General features: G+C 40.4%; 1 protein-coding gene across 1 annotated transcript in view; it reads right to left on the reverse strand.

Moving 5' to 3' along the window:
* Positions 1-21,439, reverse strand: part of LOC102782697 (arf-GAP with coiled-coil, ANK repeat and PH domain-containing protein 3-like) — a 64,986-nt gene that overhangs the window by 16,554 nt on the left and 26,993 nt on the right. Inside the window, exons 2-10 of the mRNA XM_087840649.1 lie at positions 12,158-12,215; positions 7,954-8,073; positions 7,546-7,599; positions 4,209-4,267; positions 3,726-3,909; positions 3,501-3,545; positions 3,304-3,399; positions 3,088-3,162; positions 1,186-1,197 (exon numbers count right to left, since the gene is read on the reverse strand). Coding sequence (XP_087696775.1) covers positions 1,186-1,197; positions 3,088-3,162; positions 3,304-3,399; positions 3,501-3,545; positions 3,726-3,909; positions 4,209-4,267; positions 7,546-7,599; positions 7,954-8,073; positions 12,158-12,215 — 703 coding nt within the window. The remainder of the gene's footprint in view (positions 1-1,185; positions 1,198-3,087; positions 3,163-3,303; positions 3,400-3,500; positions 3,546-3,725; positions 3,910-4,208; positions 4,268-7,545; positions 7,600-7,953; positions 8,074-12,157; positions 12,216-21,439) is intronic.

Raw genomic sequence — 21,439 nt, forward strand, 5'->3', positions numbered from 1 at the left:
AACAACAGACAGTGTTCAGTGGAATTTTTTTTTTTAAATGGCTCGTGGCAGCGTTTTCTCTTTAATCTCTTGATGCAGTGATGCTTTTTCTGTCTTCATGTTACTTCAGGTCTTTTTCTTGATAAAAGCACTTCCTGAGAAAGACCAGACATCTGATTTGAAAGAGCTTTGAGTTTTTCCCTCTTTGAGAGAGACGGCCTCCGTCATCTGTCTCGCCCTGCTGTCTGGATCTTTCACTTTTTTATCTCTCTTCATCTTTTTGTAATCTATTTCCATTGCTTGCCTTCACATTCAAGACCCGGCTGTGCATCTTAATGCCATCTGTTGACTTTGGCTGTAAGCTGGCAGTTGTAACTTTTGGTTTTCTGACCTGTCAGAATGAGGATTGGTTCTGCAAAGACACCAAAAAGGCAGAGCTGGCTCCAAAAAACAAAAAACAGTGCTGGCACTGGCACTGTGTTGGTGATAGACAGATGTTTGATCATCAGATCATCACCACCCCTGCTTCGACATTTTTACACACAGACTGTAATGATTTATTTAACAATTGAATATAATAATCTGTGTTGTTTTGGTGACTTATTTTAGAGTCTTACACTCTTATAAAAACTGTTTAAGAGCAATTCTGTGCTAGAAATTTCAAGAAGGGCACATCAGTGTGACACGCGTCAGCGCCTTCAGACAAATACTGATGTTAACGTCTCTCCCACGCAAACACAGTCTCGCTTTATGCTTACAAAAAGGCACACTGATTTATGCATCAGTCGAGCTAGTGAAACAACTACTACCACTGCTACACATACACAATGACTGGTAGACAAAGATCTTCTGGGGCAGGAAAATTTACAGGTTTTCAGGAAAGTGAGATTACTTTCATTTTATTTTTAATTTCCAGACAATGTGGCCTTGAGAGCTAGAGTACAAACTTCAAGGATCAGCTGAAAACCTATACCAGTCGACACAAGAAACCTGACACCTAGAGCCAAACAGGCCAGGTCAAAATACGGGCTAACAGTTGCAAAGCAGGTCTGTGTTTCTTGAACCGTCCATTACTGCAATGTTCCACACACTTTTTTCTTTTAAAACCCAAATCAAAAAAAAATCTAACATACATGTGGTTCATTTTAACCAGTAAGCCAAGGGTAAGGTACAGAGAGAGAGAAAAAAAACAAAAAACAAACTCACCTGCATCAGAGTCTGTGAGCAAGAGGCCAAGCAAGGACACAGTGAAGAGAGAGAGTGAGAGAGGGGGAAGAAATGCATTAGAGGAGGAACATGACTGCGTTAATTTCACCAGAACAAACTAAATAAGAATAAATATGTGCAACTGATGGTGTCACAAGCGAGCGACATCAGAGAGCTCCTGAAAAATACACACATAAAACAGCTGTTCCTGATTAAAAGAACTACAGCATGTTACACGTGAAGCATTATTTTTCTAAAACCATCAGAAATGAAGCCCAGGGGCACAATTCAATGCACGTTTTATGGATTAAAAAGGACGAGTTGCTGAAAGGTCATTAATCCATGCACAAAGCTGTTCGTCGAGTCTGGCAGGATGCCTTCCCTGGGCAACTAAATTGGTCGGAGGGAAGGGCCTCTGGCAGAAAAACAGGCATGCTTTTGGCATTTCTTCTGGCAACAGATGGATGATTTTTCTTATGCATCTGTGCATGTGTGTGGCTACTGGGGGGATGGGGATGGTTAAAGAGTTGCTTTTCTTCAAGCAGAGTGGGCCATACATGTTTAGGGGACTTGTTCTTACTGTAACCCTGAACGCAAAACGCAGAATGCCGTCTATCAGTGTCTCGCAAACCTTAGACAGTAAACAGGACAGTGGCATTTACTAAACAAACATAAATAGTTCAAGGCTTTGTTTTCCTCATGAAGGCATCTGTGGTCTCTGTAAGATCTGATTCGCTTTGTTATTTTAATGCTGCCAGTTACATACCACTTTTAACTCCGGTGTTTTACTGAACTTCTACTGAATTAGGAGGTGACTGTCATGCTAAATGACAAAAAGAAATTCCTTTCAGCAACCTTTAAGGAAACATATCTAACATTCTGGTCAGCATAGACAATATCTGATGAGCATTTCAGAGTTCACTATCAGTGCAAGGCCTCCTATGCTACTACAGGAGAATCTGCACAGACCTGTGCAGTGGCTGCAAAAAGAGAAGCTGGAAATAGTCGTGAAAAGGCTAAGCTTTAGTATTTATGAAAATACAGATGATGTAGAGCCTCCACGCCATCTGTTTATTTTGTATTCTGATCTATTAGCATCATTACGAATGATCTCTCTCCAGTAGTTTGTTTTTTGTCTCATCACCCTCGAGCGGTCTCGGTGGATGGCTGCTTGTCCCTGAGTCGGTGTATCTAATATCCCTGTGCTGGTGTTGCTCCTACTTCATCATAATGATGCTGGTCCAGGATCAACAGTGCAGCTGACCAATAATGTTTATGATGTCATAGCTTTGCAATGTGGAAATTTATATAAATCTGTTCATACAAAACTCTCTTCTGGAACGAGAAACATTTCATGGTGAGTATTTCAGGTGTTTTCTTTATTAATTTATACAGTAGAATAAATATATTATGAAGATATATTGGTTCTTAGCTGAATTTAGGTTATTCGTGGTGTTGCTGGACCAACATTATTATGATGATGAAGGAAGAACATCAACGAGGGGATTCAGATTGTGATCCCTGAGCCTGCTTCTAGTTCCTATTAAAAAGAGGTTTTTCCCTCCCACTGCTGCCAAGTGCGTGCTCAAAGGGGATTGTGTGATTGTTGGGGTTCTGTTTGATATTGTCTTTACTTTACAATATAAAGCACCTTGACGCTATAATGAATTGGCACTATATAATCTGAAATATAACTGAAATGAATTGTGATCTAATTTGGCAGCATACGACAGGCTGCTGTAACATGTTTTTCAAATGGAGATGGCAACTGATGATAACTGGTGGAGGGAAAAGTAAGCATAAGAAGTGGACGGTAAGGTTGCCCTAGTGGAAGAAAACGACACAGGGATGAACTGTTATGGCAATGTGGGCTCAAAGATAAGAGCTGTGATGGTGTCTCACTCTCTGCTGGATGAGGGCGTGTTTGTGCTCCAGCTCCCTCTTCTCCACGGCCGAGTCAATGACCAGCTGATCTAGCTGCATAGAAGACAAGATCACATATGCAGCAGGAGCAGTGAGTGAAAAATAAAATATGTTTGTAAAATTAAAGGACAATGAAACTAGAAATCACATGGTATGGTTTCTTTGTTATGGTTTGGGTTTGCTTGTTTTGTTTACCTGTGCAGCCAGTTTTTTCATATAGGGGTCAATCTCATCCAAGATGTTAAAGCCTTGTTGGAACAAAGTATACTGGGCTCGCATGAATGACAGCATCTGTAGCAGACAAAGGAAGTCAAATGACAAAGTAAGACACACTACATATGTGCTGTATATGTATAATTATGTGACGATACAGATGGATCCGAGTCACTCACTGCATCCAGGATTTCAAACTTCTTCTTGGCTTGAAGCACATTAATCTGCCAGAAACGAAGAGAAAAGGAAAATTCTACATTTTAGACTTCATGTTTGAGATGTACAGGAGAGATCTGAGAGCAGATCAAGAGTCCGTGCATGGGTTCAACAGAAGTTGACTCACAGTGCCACCTATTGGAAAACACTAGTAATAACAAGTAGAGTCTATGTTCCGTGTGCCTCACCTGTAGCACATAGTCCAGGGCCAGGTGCCGAAAAGCTTTGCGGCTGAGGATGAGAGCCTGCGTCGCCTCCTCCGCCTCATGCACCTTGTTCCTGGGTGCCTGCGCGTTCTTCACCTGCGCCAGCTCCATGTCCTCACGCACTCGATCAAACTGCTTCTTGGTATCCTTGAACTTCCGTATATCCCTGGTGCATGCACCATGGAGCACAAAGGTAAGAATTCCCACATTTTTTGCCAAATCAGAAACGGTGAGATCGAAATTCTTAATTTCTGTTATTACTGGGAGATTTCTGCATGTGAGTACAAAAATGCACATTTAACACAACAATTAGGGGACTAGATAGAAATCTTAAAACATGAAGTTACTTATAAAAACAGACATCGTGCCATCTAGTTTTCATATAGCTAGTGGTTTAACATCTTGTTCACTTGTCCTCACCTCTCTTAAGTGCTTAAATCTACTCAAATGTGATGTGATACTCACTCTTTAATGAAGGTGTGAAGCTGCTGTTTGATGGACCTCTGAGCCTGGTCAAACAAAATCTGCGAGCAGACGGAAGGAAGAGATATCATGTGAGATACAGTGCACAGCAGTTAAAGAGCAAGCAATGAATACGTCTGAAAATCTGTAGTTCTCCGATCTGGGCACAAGATGGCATTATGATCCCTTTCATGTGATTACTTCAGCCACAAGCAGAGAGGAGCTGAAGGAAATGAGAAAAGCGAGCACACACGTGAACACACTCAGCTACCGCCTCAGTAGATTTTTAGCAATATTTGAGCCCACATTTTACTTCCTGTTAAGTATGGGTTTCCCTTTCCTGACTGTCTCATCCTCTTTTCCCTCCACTTCTCATTCATTTTAACCAACTCTTCTCTCCACAATAGGAAGTGAGTTTGTTTCAATTTTTATATTCCAGCCACTGCTGTTGATATTATCCTAGACTATATTAAGGAAAACCGTGTGCCTTGTTGATTTATCTTTGTGCAACACTCGTGCACACAAGCTCACGCAGAGACTTACAGTAATTGTGATTGCTTTATAATCACACGCATGCGGACAGTGTACACAACAATCACTTTTGGTATCCTATGGATTAAACTTTCTATAGCAATCCCTAGTTTGCAAGCATACACATTGAGGATTATGGGCTTAGTGTACATGTAAGCCTCCGACCACATGACATCTCTGCAGGGCCTGATAACACACGGCGGATGAGACTCAGATTTTTTGCTTGAGGTGGCTTGTCATTCTGCAAATGTAGAGCACACTCAGTGTGGAAATTTGAAGTGGACAACGTCGAGCGTTGGAATGCTTTATTCCTTCATAAGCATGTATTAACTTCCCACAGAGCCTGTCTTTTAAGTATTGTGCAATGGATTCTTAAAATAAGGAGGAAAGACTTTGCAACTCCTCCCATGTCTCCTTTCACTGGAAACACTTCAATCAATGTTTAATTAGTGCAACAAGAAATAGCCACAATTAAATGACTACATTATTTTAGTCAGCAGATAATGTAGAAAAGTATTACATTTGTTATATATAATTAACATAACAAGCATAAAGAATGACGAGATATTTTGAGAATATTTACCTTAAACTCAGCTCAACTAACTAAACTGAAATTAATCTATTATCCTCTAGTTCCCCTCTGTGACTAATAAACAATTTAAAATAAATCATTAAGAAATTGTGAGGAAATAACCCATAATCCCAATAAAATGAAGTATAATCCTTTCACACATATCTCACCATGGATTCATGATTAAGAAAGCTACTTTCACCTGCTCCCTTATTAACATGAGGTCATCACTGCGGGGGCGCATGTTTGATTTGTCCAGATGTACACCAGATGCCCTTTCTGAAGCCCAAAGGGCATTTGTGTCTCCTGCCCTTGACAGAACCAGGGATTGTTTGGAGGTACTACCATGCATTCATCATTAAAATGCTGAAAATGGAAAACTACCTGAGAAAATCTTTAATAAATGATGTGTCATCAGACTGCACTGACACAACACTGAATTGTGTCGAGCAAAATAGTGACCAAAACGGGGTGTAAGCTATCTGAAGTTTCATGGAAAAGAAATGAAACCCAAAACAATTTCTGTACATCTGATAGAAACTAATCCAAATGTTCCACTCAGGCCTGCACTTGATTATAATGCCTTGGGCTCGACCCAGCCCAACCTACATAATGTCAGCACTCATGGATATACTCATGGAAAGCCAAAGCTCTTTTTTGCTTGTGGCCAAATAAGAACAGTGATCATCAACAGAAATATATCACAGTATAGAAAATCGCACAATGCTGTCAACAGGTACTCAAACAACAATAAAAAAAAAGAAAGAAATCTGCTCAGTTTCACTTTTTTAAGCTTCCTAATCTGTTGCTGAGACTGATCCATGTTTGAATGTAAACACATTTGATTATATAATTTACTGAGAGATCAGTTTTTCTTTTGAATGCCCTTGTTTATCCTCGACAGCTGAAAAGCCTTAGGAACAGGCACTGACTGGTTAAGTAAAGACACTAAGGCTGCTTTTTATTAGGCTAACACATCTCCTTGATTCTCATATCTCTTCCTCACATCATCCTCATCATGATGGATGTGTAAGAGAGATGGATGTTGGTCCTCTTCTCATATTTCAGGGAATTGAAGCTTCTCCATGAGGGTGACGGCACAGCAAACCGTGGGACTATGTTAGTAGATAAGATGCAGGGAAGTGTAAGTTAGCAAAGGACTTCATCCTTTATTTTTTCCTTCCCTTGTTTATTCATAAAATCTGATAAACAAACACTCTTGTAAAAGGGTGAATGAAGGGAAAGCAAGAAAAAAGGCTTCACAGAGGATGCACTGAGATGGTGTGAAAGAGCAGCGGAAAAGAAACAGCGTTCTTAAAATTGGTGCTCTATGTAATATAAGCAAGGACTGCAGACATTACATAACGTGTAATGGATAGAAAGGAAAAGAGTACACCGCGTCTATAAAAAAAAGAGGAAATTATTGGTCTGATGTGGCTAATGGATCCTATGTAATAAGCAGAGATTTGATTTGATTTTAAAAAGGTGAAGTTGGAGATCATAACAGAACCATGCAATTGAAGAAGATTTATCTAAGGGGTAACTCACACTCTGTGGAATAAGAAACAGAAAGCTTCAGATCTTTTACATTTGTGTCTCTTTGTCACTTCCTTTTTTATTCTGTGTTTATTTTCTTCCCCCACTTCCCTTCATTGTCAATACTCTCCTTTGTTCCTAATTTTGTCATGCATGCGTGCATAACGCATAAACATGGAGTTGAGTGAACATCTCAGAATATTACACACTGTCTTATATTGTCATGTCCTAATGATTACTGCTGATTACTTTAAAGTGCTGTAATATCTCTTTCTGCCTTGGGCTTTTTAAACCTGCATCATCATCTCAGCAGTGTGAGAAACCTTTCATAGAGTGAGAAATTTCGAGATCACACTTAGTCATGAGGAGAAATCACTCTGGAGTCATGTGGGGAAAACCTGTGAGTGTGTGAGTGTGCATGTGTGTGTTTATGCATTAACCTGCAATACACATCTGGTCCAGCATGTGGTTTGAATCAGACACACACATGATCACTGGCCAGTGTGGACAGATTCAAAGTCATTGAGTGATTTCACAGTTGAAGTGTTGTGTGTGTGTGTAAGGGTTGTGCACGGAGGCCCAGGAGGACTGCATGCCTGAAAGATGTTAATATGTCAGAAGACCTGGGCTGTACCTCAACCTCTCACCTGTGGCTACAACATACAGTGTGTCTGTGCACGTGTGTGTGCAGATGTGTCTTACCGTGTGGTAATTGACCATCTCTTGGAGGCTTTCGCCACACTTTTCAAGGCATTCCTGTGATGTAGAGTGCACAGTGTAAGCATGGATTTCCATATGAACCTCAAAATCTTTCTCACATAACAAGATTTTCTCAACTTATCTATACATGAGTACACATTACACAGGAAACAGAGACCAAATGCCTTCCTAAAAAACTATAAAGTCAGTTTCAGGTCTATATGCTTGCAGGCATGTAAACATCTCCTGTTCAAATCAGGTCACCTCTTCCATGCACACAACAACTGGAGGAATGCATGCAGGAACGTCCAAGTCAAAGACAGAGGAGAAGTCAGTTGCTAAGAAGCTGGCACTCAAATATTACTCAGTGAATCTGAACTCAGTGTTGAAGATATCCTTGCTTCTACTCACCGATATCATCTCCTCTTTCTTGCACTGCTGGGACAGGTCTCTGATGCCGTTAACAAAGAGCTTGTTAGCGCTGACATAGGCCCTGCCGGCCTCGATCATCCCGCTGCATAGCTTCACCAACTAATGGGAGGTGTAAAAACATCACTTTAATGCCCCAAAAACAAGAACACTGTCTATTTAAAGACTTTTTACATAATGAGATGTGAGGATATTAATAGTCAAAATGATGACGTAAATCAAACAAAGCCTATAAGAATCTTTTGCTCACATGCTGAATGCGAGAGGACGCTCGAATTTGGAATAATATTAATTTTGGAGGCCAGCGCAGGCCTTACTGAAGCTGCTGTGTCAGGAATCCAACTGAGAAGCATGTATTTATTAAGAAAGTAACTAAATGAGCAAATGAAAAGATGGAAATGAAGAAGATGATCAAAGGCCACTGACTGTATTGCACAACTATAATTAAAGCGGCGTCCCAAATCCCACACACCAACTTACTCACAACTTGGTACATAATAAATAGAGGAAATTTCAAACACTTGCTAATTAGCTCTGTGTTGTGCAACTCTACTGACAGATGCAAGGTTGCGTGACTGCAATATTTTCCAAAAGTAGAGTGCAAGCTCTTGCAAAACACACTTGATGGCACTACACAGCATGAAGAGGTCATCATGGCGTTCTGAGGTGCCTCAAGGAAAAAAATTGTTAATGTTTATTTATGGCTGGATCACCTTTTTGCTAAGCATTATAACCAAATTGGAGACAATTTAAATCTACTGCTGAAAAAAATAAGCAATAAACATTTTCCTGTGAAATATCTGAAATATACATTGTTGCAAAAAAAAAAAAAAAGCTTAATGCAAGCAATATAAAGACAGATGCAATTAGCAAACTTACTGCTCGTTAATGTTTTTACGGATGTTTTTACTAAAGTTTAAGTTGGCACTAGAAGGGGAATCTCTAAAGACAAATGTATTCAAGTACCAAATTTCATAGAAATGTGACTAACCTCAGAGCCAAGGCACCTTGATAAGCAGACTTTAGGTATTAAAAAGCTTTGGGAGTCAATACACAACACTGAGAATTTAATAATATAGTATATTGTATAATATAGTATGCAGCCAAAGTCATGTCAGGGTAAACTGAAATTCTAAACATAAATGTAAATTAACAAGCGCAGACAGTAAAAGCATGTATGCCTTTAAATGCCACATCATGACTTTCACTGTGACTGCTTTCCCGTTTTGCAAGTAATATGATAAGGTGCAGAAAGTTACACTGTCATTACCAATGCACTTATGCCGAAACACAACATGTGTGTGTGTGTGTGAGTCTGCTGGCAAGGGGTGGGGTTGGGGGTTAAGAGAGAGTGTAGTAAACGTTTAATTATCACATTTGGTGCAAGCGTTCCCAAGGTTGTCTGTATGTGACTGTGGTTTACTGGGTGGCTGACAGTAAGGGCTGCAGCCGCGTGAACGCTGCTAAAACGGGCTGCTGGGATCAAAAGCATCAGTTGCCAAATGTTCACACTCATGTTCACACAGTATGTTTTCTAAGATGCATAATGCAGTCCAAATTTTAACAGCATTTTTAGGAATCGGTAGAAAATCCAAAGAAGCACGATGCTGCTGCTCTTCCCAGGCTGGTCTGACAACATATATGTCAACAAATTAGTTGATGTAGGGAATATGATCTCATTGAGTGCAGGCCTGAATCCCCCAGGGGTCTGAGGATGGCCATTAGAGGGACAAGCTGTGTGTCTGGATATAATAAATAGGTTGGAGCCAAAATGCCACATCTGGTGCCACACGACAGACCTTGCTGTGTTAATTGACCGAAACAATAACAGTATATTTGCAGCGTAACTGCAGAATTGCTGAGCAATGAGATGAATAATGTGAATTTTAGTATTTTAACTAATTAGAAATGTTTCTGAGTACTGTTAGTGTTCTCTCAATAACAGCAACATTTCAGTATTCCAGTTAGCCGACGGACAGCACTAAATGTTTTCACACTTGTCAGAGAGATTCAGCTTTCATCAGTCATGTCCGTGTCCTGTCCTGAAAGCCTTTGCTGTCACCACAGGCAGCTTCAGGGCAGGTGGAGGACTCCTGCTGAACAGAACAAACCTCCCTGGTGGAAATCTGTCTCCTCTGACGCTTTTCAGTTTTCAGTGAGGCTGAACTGGAGTTCATAGTTCAAAGTTCAAAGTTCATAAGGTCCTGCATTATCAGTTGGTGGCAGGAATGTTTATATGTGTAGAGAGTGAGGGGCTCTATTCACATGACTCCTTAATGATGAACTTTAATATTAAGTAAGTCAAAACCATCTAACCACTTTATTATTTAAACAAACTTAGGTGTTCACACTGAGGTTTGTTAATCCACATTTCATTATGTCTGCAGGCTGTTTGATGTTTGAAGAACTGTCTCAGATTCACCTTCAGAGAGAAGAAGAAAGAAGCTGCAGTAACACTGTCTCCCACTCTAAATTCTCTTTGACTTCCACGTCTATTAGTTTATCTGAAGAAGCCTTTCAGCTCACTTCCTCAAGACAGTCATCCGGTCCATCCAGAGTTATCTCTGTAGCTAATTAGGTTTGATACAGCTATAAAATTTATTCCAGTCGTTCCATTTGCCTTTAAACCTTTAACCTCTCACTAATACCATAGAGAACAGAGCCTGATCACAGTGATGCTGATGCGAATGCCTACACTTATGGAGTTACCTTAAGCTTCTTTTTCTAAATTATTCTGTTATATACTATGTGGAGAAAAGTACTGATACCTGTTTGGTATTAACATCAGTGTTTGTGCTGATGTTGATGCCAGAGGAGGTTTGAACTCTGCAGATCTCGAGTCAAAAGAGAGCTGGCACCTTTTATGCCTCACGCTCGGTGGACCTACCCTGTAAGTTGATGTGTTCTGCCACTTTTTTGAGTGTCTGTCATTCCTAAAGAGATCAACTTTGCAAGTAATACCACTTACAACTGATTGTGGGATATCAAGGAGGGAAAATACTTTAAAATTGACTTGTTCCAGTGGTTGCCTCCTATTACAGTACCACACTCAAATACAGTGAAAGTCCCATTCTTTCATTGGCTAGCTGATTGATTGTAGACACATGTGGCAATAGAACCGAAAACATCTGAATTCAGAGATTAAGAGGTGCGGCCCAGTACTTTTGTTCAAATAGTGTATGTTTGCTGGGCTCATTCTGGCAAACAAATATAGCTACCTGACTGATAGTACTATGAAATGCTGCATGAGTATGAACTGTAATATATGTATAAAATAAATATACCTCCTAGTTTTGGTCTCTATGGCAGGTTTAAAATTAACACCTCCTGTGTTCAAGCAAATTGCACTTCAGGGCAGATTGATCCATCCATCCATTTTCTTCTGCTTGACCAATTCATAGTCACAGGGGGACTGGAGCCCATCTTTGTAGGCACCCTGTGACACCCTGTGACACCCTGGACACGTTCACGTTCACGATCACACCTACAGCTAATTTAGAATCTCCAGTTAACCTAATCCAAGCACGTCTTTGCTATGTGGGGAGAAGTCCGAGTACCCGGCGAGTACCCAGGCAGACATGGAGACAACATGCAAAATCCAAACAGAAAGGCCCCAGCCAGCGGGAGGATTCAAACCCAGGACCTTCTTGTTGTGAGGATACAGCAACAAATGAGATGGAATAAAGTAAAGTGCTTTAATTCATGTCTCATAAATTGTTGTATAAAAAAAGGAAAATTCAGCGCACACTAATGTAATAAACGGCACTATGTGAGCCTTTTCTACTACTTGCAACCTCGCTGGCATTAATCAGTCTTTTCTCCCTGTAAACGGGCAGCCTCTTGTTCGGTGCATGAACCCACTGCATTTAATTAACTGTCTGCAGCGTTTTCATTATTTAAATAGCTCTGGCATTTAAATAACAAGTGTGTGAACTGCAGACATGCAGAGCGAGAAAGACAGCGATACAGAAAACTGATTACAGCGTAGACTCTAAAGTACTACTCATAGAAAACCTCCCCATCTGGTGGCGTTTAGCATTCAAACAAAGCCAATGAATTCCACTAATGTCCTGTTTAAAGTGTTCTAACCACTGAAAGAAATGGACATGTGATTTTTTTCCCTTATGGATTAGCTGACTTTATCTTTTAATGAGAAGCACAGTCCACATGTTAGAAGGATTCATACCTTATCGAGCTTCGCTTCGATTTCTACCACATCTGTCTCCACATCATCAATTCCAGCCCTGTAGAGAGAACACAAAGTCAGGCGGTTACTCAGAAATGATTTTCAGTAATTCCATTTCTGAGAAAAGGAGCCACAGCTTAACCTAAAAACAAATATTACAGCCACAATCGGACGATTTAAACTCTTGTTTCAGTGAGATTCTTGGATTAGCGGTAAGCCACATTATCAGAGTGAACAATAAGAAAAAAACCCAAAAAACAGATATATCGGTGAAAAGTTTAAACTGGCTGTGGCTCTAAAAGAAAACACCTAAAAGAAACAGAACAGAGGAAGGTCAGATGCTAAGACATGGCTTAAAAATCACAGTGTAAAGCTGTACCATGCTGCAATCGGTCACCATATATCAGTCTCACACACTTAAACATTAATCCTGATAATCAGATTGACAAAGGCATCACTCTGGAAGATTAGTAACCACTGCTGAGCTGTAAAATCAATGAAAAAAGCCAAACGAAATCAATGTAAGATCACATATCGGCCCGCACTTAAGTATGAAAGAGGTGAGGTGATAAAAGAGGCAGCAACCAACAAGCTTATATTTAGTACCAGCATTTTAGAATTACATGATATTGGCCCAGATTTATAGGATAATATTTTTCAATTAATACTTTTAATCTCATTTTCCCATGGTCAGTCTTCAAAGATCAGCTGGAGCATTTGTGCAGAAGCCAGCGTCCCACCCATCACGTGCTGAAGGAGATGATGACCTCATCATATAATCTCAACCCCACCCGCTCCTTCAACCCTTTTACACCCTGCAGCTGGTTTTATACGTCACAGAAGAGGGAAAAAAAGCACCAGCAGCTGCCCAGCTAGTTAATGTGATTAAGGTTTAGGCTTGCTCATGTGTGTTGTACAAGGGATGAAAGGATGCAGTGGGAGGGACAGGACGAGTCGGTTGAGTCAGTTAGCAGCTGATCCAGAAAAAAAGCATTCCCAGGATTACTTTCTGGGAATATGCTGCTCCTGAAAGTTCCAAAAAAAGCCACGAGCTGCCGATTCTTGACTTGCATCTGTCTTCCACTTGCCCATTTCTTTTTCTCTCACCCGCGACCCATTCTATTTAGACAGACTGAATTTTTCTCTTCCACAACATCACACTGACAGAGCATGTGTGCATGTGTGTGGTCTGCAAGATGGCAGGTATTTATTGTTTCACAGAGAGAGCGATGAAAAAAACGAGGTGTTAGCATAGATCGTTCATTAAGCTGACTTTGTAATTTGTTGCATGTGCTCAGGAACGGGTCAATTTCTGCTTTTTTGTCTTCCAAGCTGTGTGTTTATCCAACAGTATCATCTTCTCAATTAAGTCGCTCTGTACTGAACACCACCAATGTCAAGCAGCTGTTCAGTTTAGAGGATAAGCTCATTACAAGGGTGTTGTGTCTCTGGTGGCGTGCAGCCTAATAAACATTGACTGGCATTTGATTCAAGGGTGACACAGATGACATATAATACAGCGGCAGCAGTCGATATGCTATCGATCAAAGCTTTCAAGTTCAGCACAACATCACTTGTGCGTGGCGAGACCGTTGTTTTATGTTACAGGTTTGATGCATTTGGCATGCATGTTTTCTGCATCGATACACATGCCTGTAGGTTTATAATGGTGACGCGCTGAAAATCAGTTCACTAAGAAAGTTGTCAGCTCTGTGAAGGTTAAGTAAATAAACAGCATTAACAAGCCAATTATGTGTGTATGCAAGAGACAGAGAGCAAGCATGTGTGTGCGTTAATGTAGGTTTGTCCTTATTTTTCCCTTTACCACAAGGGATTGTAGTGGAATCAAGTAAGACAGACTTCCATGGACGATTATGGGTAATCCTGCAATGGTGGATGCCTGCAAGGAGGAGCAGACTGATGAAATGTAATGTATAATAATTTTTTTAAAAATAAATAAATAATATATATATATTTGTTTCCAATGTGCATGTTCAGTTTGTGTAAACAGACAAAGTAGCAAAAACACCCCAAAGTAGCTCCAACAATAATGCAGGCCATTTAGAAGGGGGATGGGCTCATATGCACTGCCAGTTTTAGCATGGTGTACATGGGCTGACATCACTAGTGAAGGGGGGGGCTCACGTGCACTACCACCATGTGCACACCCATCAGCCTCAACTACAACCTACGAGTGTGCTGAGTCTATTCTTGTTCCCCATGCTGTTGGTGTACTGTAGCATGCAGCGTGCACGCTACGTCATCTCACATCTCTTCACATGCCACACACACACACACACACACACACACACACACACACACACACACACACGCACACTTCAATGCCCTGAGCTTTCCCTCATGTCTTCCAGACTCAGCTTGTCACACAGCATCACATTCACATCAGCATCACTTCAAGGACCTGGAGGACAGAAGTAAAGGAATCACGTCTGCTGATAGCAGGCAAGCCCAGACCTAAGAGCTAAAATACCTTAATTATATGCCTTAATTTAGTAGAAAATAGTATGAAGGCAACACTGTTTTAATGTTGAAACCAAGTAATCAATCTCATTTTGAATTTCAATCAAATTTGCTTTACATCAGAACATGAACTTTACTGTGAGCAGGGTTGTAAATGCATGCATAACAAGCATGCTGTTCTTATAACAGTTTGTTGTATCACATTTATTATTGTTTACCAGATGACTCATCAAGCCAGGCAGCTGTGGGGACTGAATGGCATACTCCTGTTTTCACTACATATTCACTATTTCACGTGGAGAGTGCACTCCCACCCCTCACTGACACACACAGAAAAGTGTGACTCACCAAATGAATGAGGAGTTGATTACGCACCTGGACAGACACACAAAGACACATGCAAACAAAGATACAAAAACAGAAGACACACATTGACCCAGAAACCCATTAACAACAGGGTTTCATCAGAAGGCTCAAATTAGGCATAAAACCTACAATCTGCCAAATTTACTTCCATTAACATGCAGGTCGTTTCTGCCAACAATGAGGATGAATACATTATGGGGCTTTTACAGCTGTGTGAAGAAAAGCTTACTGATATCTGAAACAACAATCTAAAAGAACATTTTTTTGCCACACACACAAACAAAATAAGAATAAAAAAAGTAGAATGACTGAATGGATGCATGCCTGTACCAACGTTTCTGATATGAAAGCTTGGCTGTTTTTGTCCAGATTTATGTCGAGTGCATTAATGGATTTATTTGCATATAAATCTAACTCTGATTGAATTTGACCAGTCAGTTTTTCAAATATATATATATAATGCTGCAAGTAAGGGATTACTATTGCAAAAAAAGTAATTAGATTACTGTTACTTTCCCAGAAGCACGCTGCATTACTGCGTTACTAAACTGTGATTTTGTCTGTCAGTGTCTCATGACAATGACGTACAAGCGTGCGACGCTGTGGTAGCAACAGAAATGTGTAGAACAACAATGGATAATATGGAGTGTGGAAGAAAGTACGACCGTGCAACGTTTAATGCGTTGAAGTACTGACATTAGAAGTTTGAGTCCGTAAAAGCTGATAAAAACATTAGCGTCCGCTGTACACTCTGTGTGGAAAGAAAACTTCTTTCTACAGCGAAAAATTAAACTTCAAATCTGAGCAAGCACCTAGCACGCTGCCACGGGACTGTGAAATTCACAGAGAAACCCCCGGATCCCCCCACTGACATGAGCACTGCGGCACCGGGCAAACCTCCACCGGCTCCACTCCTGCTAAACAGTTGACAAGAGATTTAAGAGCGACAGGAGTCTTTGATTTTATTCCTTTTTTGCGTTTCTTGTGTTTTACTTGTATCTATTTGAAAGAGTGAGTGTAAACACAAAAAAATATTTTATTTTATACGCTGGAATACGCAGAAAAAAGGTTTAAATTTTGAACAAATTTCTTCAAGTCAAAGACTGTTGCATATAATTTAATTTTTGCTTGATGCAAAGTGCATAAAGTTAGTGATGAAAACTAATAAAACATTTTTTAGAAAGAGTCTTTTTCCTTCGAATTTCATCTGATGGATTATGCAGAAAAAATTGAATTGTCTATTGCTTTACAATGTATTCAGGTTGTGTAAGTGATCAGTAAAGTAATGGGATTACTTTCTTGGGAAGTAATCAGTAATTAGTAACTAATTACTATTTTCAAGTAAGTTGACCAACACTGGTCATAAATACCAAGTACATCCTTGAGTGAGGTCACAGTGACCTCTGACCTTTGATGACCAAATTCAAAGACACAAAGGCTCAAATATGCAGACCTTAGAGACTAAATCATCCTTACACAAAGTAATGACAGGTTACAGGCTGCACCGTTATCTTTCTTTACTTTGAATTTTGAGCAGCATTGCCTGACCTACTGCAGCACAAGTTACCACACTTGCTGTTATAAAGGTGCCCGTCCGTACACACAGACGCATGCTGCACATTCTCAGTTATATTGAATAAACGTCTCCCCTCATCCACACGCACACGCCAAAATATCCCTTCCCAGAATTCCAAGTAGCAATCACCATGGCAACCAGTCATTGACCCAAATCACCATGGCAACAGGCATCAGCATTACTCTCCCCTTTTTTCTTTTTTTTTTTTTACTGACCAATTTCCTCTTTGTCTAATGTGTCTGTCCCTGCACGCCCCCCGCCACCGCTCCTCCATCACTCCTTTCTGCTTCTTCCTTTTCTAAAAAGCACATTATTCATCGACGTGTGCTCTTACACTGACTCCTCTCCTCCTGATGAAACATATCAACCCGCTGATACGATCTTTGTCACTGACGAGGCGGTGCATTACAGCGGTGAGCTCGTGGCTGTAGTGTGGCTTGTGATGCATCTGCAGCGCCCGCTGTGACAGGCAAAGTGCCCTTGAGTAGCACGCTGATCCCACAGGAGCTTTAAGCTGTGGTCAGTCCTGCTCAATACAAACACACCCATCACAGTGAGCTGAGCTCTGTTATTCAAGTCGTACGTGTTCGTGTAAAAAAATAAATATTTTTTTTTCTGCTGAATCACAGCTTTCAGGATCATTTCCCAGTTAAGGTTACATTTCTTTTATACTAATGAACTGCAAGGTATAGCTGTAAAAAAGCAGGGAAATATAAAACGAGGTCACTTTGTTTGAGGATGAAATGATGTAGGGTTTTTTTAAATCGTCCACACTAATGGAAATCATTGAGATCAGGAGCAGGTGGTTTTTGGGTGGAGACAGCAACAGCAGCCCCAGCCCTCATCTCTTTGTTCTTCCATGCTGGACCACATTCAGCTAATTAAAAAATCAATTTCAATCCCATCACACAAACATCTTCTATTCACTGTTCAGTAACAGTATTGTTTATAAATATTCCGAGATAATAATTATAATTTTTGTCGATTACTGATCCCCCAAATCACAGTCTCCTTACTCTCTTTGTTTCATTTGCGTACGCTTGCGTCTGTCCATCTGTCTGCTTCCTGTCTGTAACACTCCCGTGTTTGCTGATGGCACAAAGCCGAAGACAGCGTGTTTATTTTTTTTGTGTGTGTGCATAAGTCTGTGTGAGCAAACATAAAAAGATAAACCTGAAATGCATTTAGCAATCTGTGTAATTATATATGTATAAATCTCAAAATCTGCAGTTTCATGGCAGAAAGTGTTTAAAGATCCATACAGTCCAACATTCAACAAAATACAACACGATTCAAGGCTCTGTGCCACTAATTGCTCAAACACGTGTTCAGAGTCCATTAAAAGAGCCTCCAGTCAATGATCCTCACACATTTTCCTAAACAGGCTGTCTTTTCACACCAATAACCAGCCAAGCCAAACACTACTATCTTATGTGCAGAGAACAAAGATGCCTTCACTGCTTCCCAAAACCCTCCCTCACTCCCAACACACAACAAACATCACACTCATTCCCTGAAAAAACATTTGACTGGTCCGATGGCTGTTCGGACAAAGAGACCAAACAGGATGCAGACAAAAAGGACGAACCTTGTGGGTAGCCTTGAGCCTCAGTTTAACTGGATTACAAATGATTTCAAGCAACACTCATAAAACAGCGGTAGCAAACATTTGGATACATTTTGTTAATGTTAATTTTAAATTTTGAAAGAGTTCAACATTTGGACATATGCTTTAGTGGTCTCTTACTGAGAGGTAGATGAAAAGACTGATACCTCTCTCATGTCTGTGCAGTGAACAAATCACCTTCTTAAATAATGATCATATCATAACTGCAGAAGATCTTTTACACTGCTCGAGACAACTAAAGGCACACTTTTAAAACGCATCAAACCTATTGGCAAAGAATCATTCTGGATATCTATACTGATGTGGGCTGGGTAATGTGTTAGGAGTGAAAAGGATGCCACGTCATTTGATGGAAATGAAAATTATCAGTCCATAGTTGGCTATACAGACACCCCAAAAATCAAAGTGAATAAATGATGCAGCAGGTTAATCCATTTTGTTGAAACTCAAAATAGTACTCAGTGTTTTTATAGCCCCCACGTACTTGTATGCATGCCTGAGAATGTCAGGGCATGCTCCTAATGACACGTATGGTGTCCTGGGGGATCTCCTTCCACATCCGGACCAGGCCATCACTGACTCACAGAGACTCTGAGGTGGAACTTGATGGACCAACAAATAATGTCCCAGAGGTGTGCTATTGGATTTAGTTCAGGCAAGCGTGGGGGCCAGTCAATGGTATCAATTTACCTCATCCTCCAGGAACTGGATACTGATGCAACATTAGGCTGGGCATTGTTGTGCACCAGGAGGAACCCAGGACTCACTACATCAGCGAGGGAACTGACATAAGTCCAAAGCACATAGCAGTCCGGCTGATAGAAGAACCTTCTGTGGTCCTGTCCAGTAAATGCCTGTCTCCTAGAATCTCCTCCATGCTTAAATACAGCAAAACATCTGGCATCATATTGATGTGCTGTCCTGGAGGATTTGGATTACCTGTGCAACCTCTGTAGGGTCCAGTTACACTGACCCAAGCCAAATGCAAAACTAGTAAAAAAAAAAAAAAAAAAAGGTCAGAAAAGTTGAAGTGCGAAAAAATGGCTAACACAGAGAATAACCCACTGCACCTATGGTGTCACAGCCACACGAGCAAATCACAAATTATAAATACACTGGAATAAACAAAGAGCAGGGTTATTAAGACAGAACATGACATTACAGCTACAATACAAGCTCAACACTGGATGATCAGCAGTGTCAAATTAAAAGCACTAGCGTTTCAGTGAACAGAAACCTGTCAACTTTTCACAATGCTTGTAGTGTCAAGCAAATGCAGTTAAATATAATTTAAGAAAGAACATTACGAACAGTAATAAGAGTGACAGTATTACAAAGAGCACTTTTAAGCGGACCAACCCCCGGGCTCATGGTAAAAAGAGTTAAGAGCCTGTGGCATAAGTAGTGTTTCAAAAAATCTCACACTTTCCTTTGAAACAGGAAACATTAACATTGCGGCTTTTATTATTCATTTAGTGTGATTTTCACCATCTGTCTCACCAGTATATCATTCGTCTTTTGGATTATGCCTTTGAATTATTGGCAGGAATAGTTGTTAATGGAGAAGAACAATTCCTCTTGCAGTCATGCAGTAGCTGTATAACGCAACATAAAGACTTCCACAAATTCACTCAAGGAGAGAAGAGAAGTTTCCCTGTTTCCCACCAGCTGTCAGACCACCTCTGTGCTAACATCAATAAAAACAATTCCCCAAAAAGCATTCAACCAAATATAATGTATCTTTGTTATGACTATTCATAAGCCATCGTTCTGTACACCTCACACTATAAACACACTGGATTTCTAAATGTTTCTGCCGAAGCAGTCTGGGATGTGGAAACGTCATTATGTCATTCCAGAGTACATTCCAGCTAAAGGCCGGCAGGAAGTGTGCTGGAAAACCTCTTGTACCGAGTGTGAAGCAGACAAAAATCATTTTTCTCTAATGTCTTGTATCCAAGACTCGTGCCAGCTGGAACAGATTTTGCTTGGAAAGTGCAATTGTTCTTTTTTTTCGTTTCTTTTGTTGCCTTTCTTGCCAACAGAAGAGGAGAGCGGGTAAGAAACAGAAAACTGAGTTCCACAGGAAGCCATTCTGCTGAAAAATGCAGCCTGAATTACATCATCATCATCATCAAGTGAGACTAATGGTTTCCACTGTTTCCAGAAAATCTCAAAGCCGAAAGCTAGAAAGAGTACACACCGTAATCTGCTCTACGAAACCACATTTCATATTTAAAGAGATGCAGGAAAGAAAGTCTCCCTTGAGCCTGCTGATCATAATATCCATCCACACTGTGCATAAAAGTGGTGCCAAACCTTCTGCACCTTCACCCTAACTCTTTCAGCAGGTTTCCCAAAGAGATAGAATAAGGCTAGTCCTAGACTGAAAAAAGATGAATGAAAATCTCCACTTAAAAAAGTTGATCATCCGTGACCAGGGTTAATCTATATCTGAGAGCCCAAGCCTTTATCAGTAAAAGTGGTCTAGTCATTTGGTAGTCAGTTATTTCTGTATTGTTGGCAGACAGGAAGAAAAGAAGAGGAAGAAACAATACAACACAAAGCTGATGACATGCAATCTAGGTATGACACATATATGGAAATGCATTTGCACACAGCACACACACGCAACCCAACCAAATTTAAATCCGATAAAAGGCAACACACTTCCCGGTCACACGCACACCCATGTTCCCTTTGTCCAAGTGGAAGAGAGGTGTGCCCTGGGCCTGAAGAAAAAGTCTGATCATACTTTGTTAACACCCAGAAGAATGTGAACTCAGTTTCGCTTTCCAGTAACATCACATGACAGACTTTCATGACACGTTTGGATTTGTCCAATAATTTAAATTGGTCTTTCTTTTCCATATCCAGTCACTGGAAAAACGAAATAAACATTTATTTCCATGAACTTTTAGCCTTGTCCTCTACCTGCCCTACATTCTGTTAATGTGTCTTTTATCTTATGTGTAAATCCCCTGCATGACAGGACATGTTAAACTACAGATTCTTCTCACATTGTGGGGTTAGAGGAATACACGAGAGACAGAGGAAGATTGCTTCCCAAGAAATTTAGATACAGCACAGTCTAGGAAGTGCGGTATTGGAGTCGGAAAAACTATGATGCTACTGCTCTAAAAAAAAGTTAAAACATAAAAAGACACAGCAGAGCTCTCCAAACACAGACTGAAATCAGCAGGAAGCCTAAAAGGACAGTATAATAGCAGGA

This window comes from Neolamprologus brichardi, chromosome 5 (assembly GCF_056152115.1).
Source record: "Neolamprologus brichardi isolate AB-2024 chromosome 5, ASM5615211v1, whole genome shotgun sequence".
Taxonomy (NCBI): domain Eukaryota; kingdom Metazoa; phylum Chordata; class Actinopteri; order Cichliformes; family Cichlidae; genus Neolamprologus; species Neolamprologus brichardi.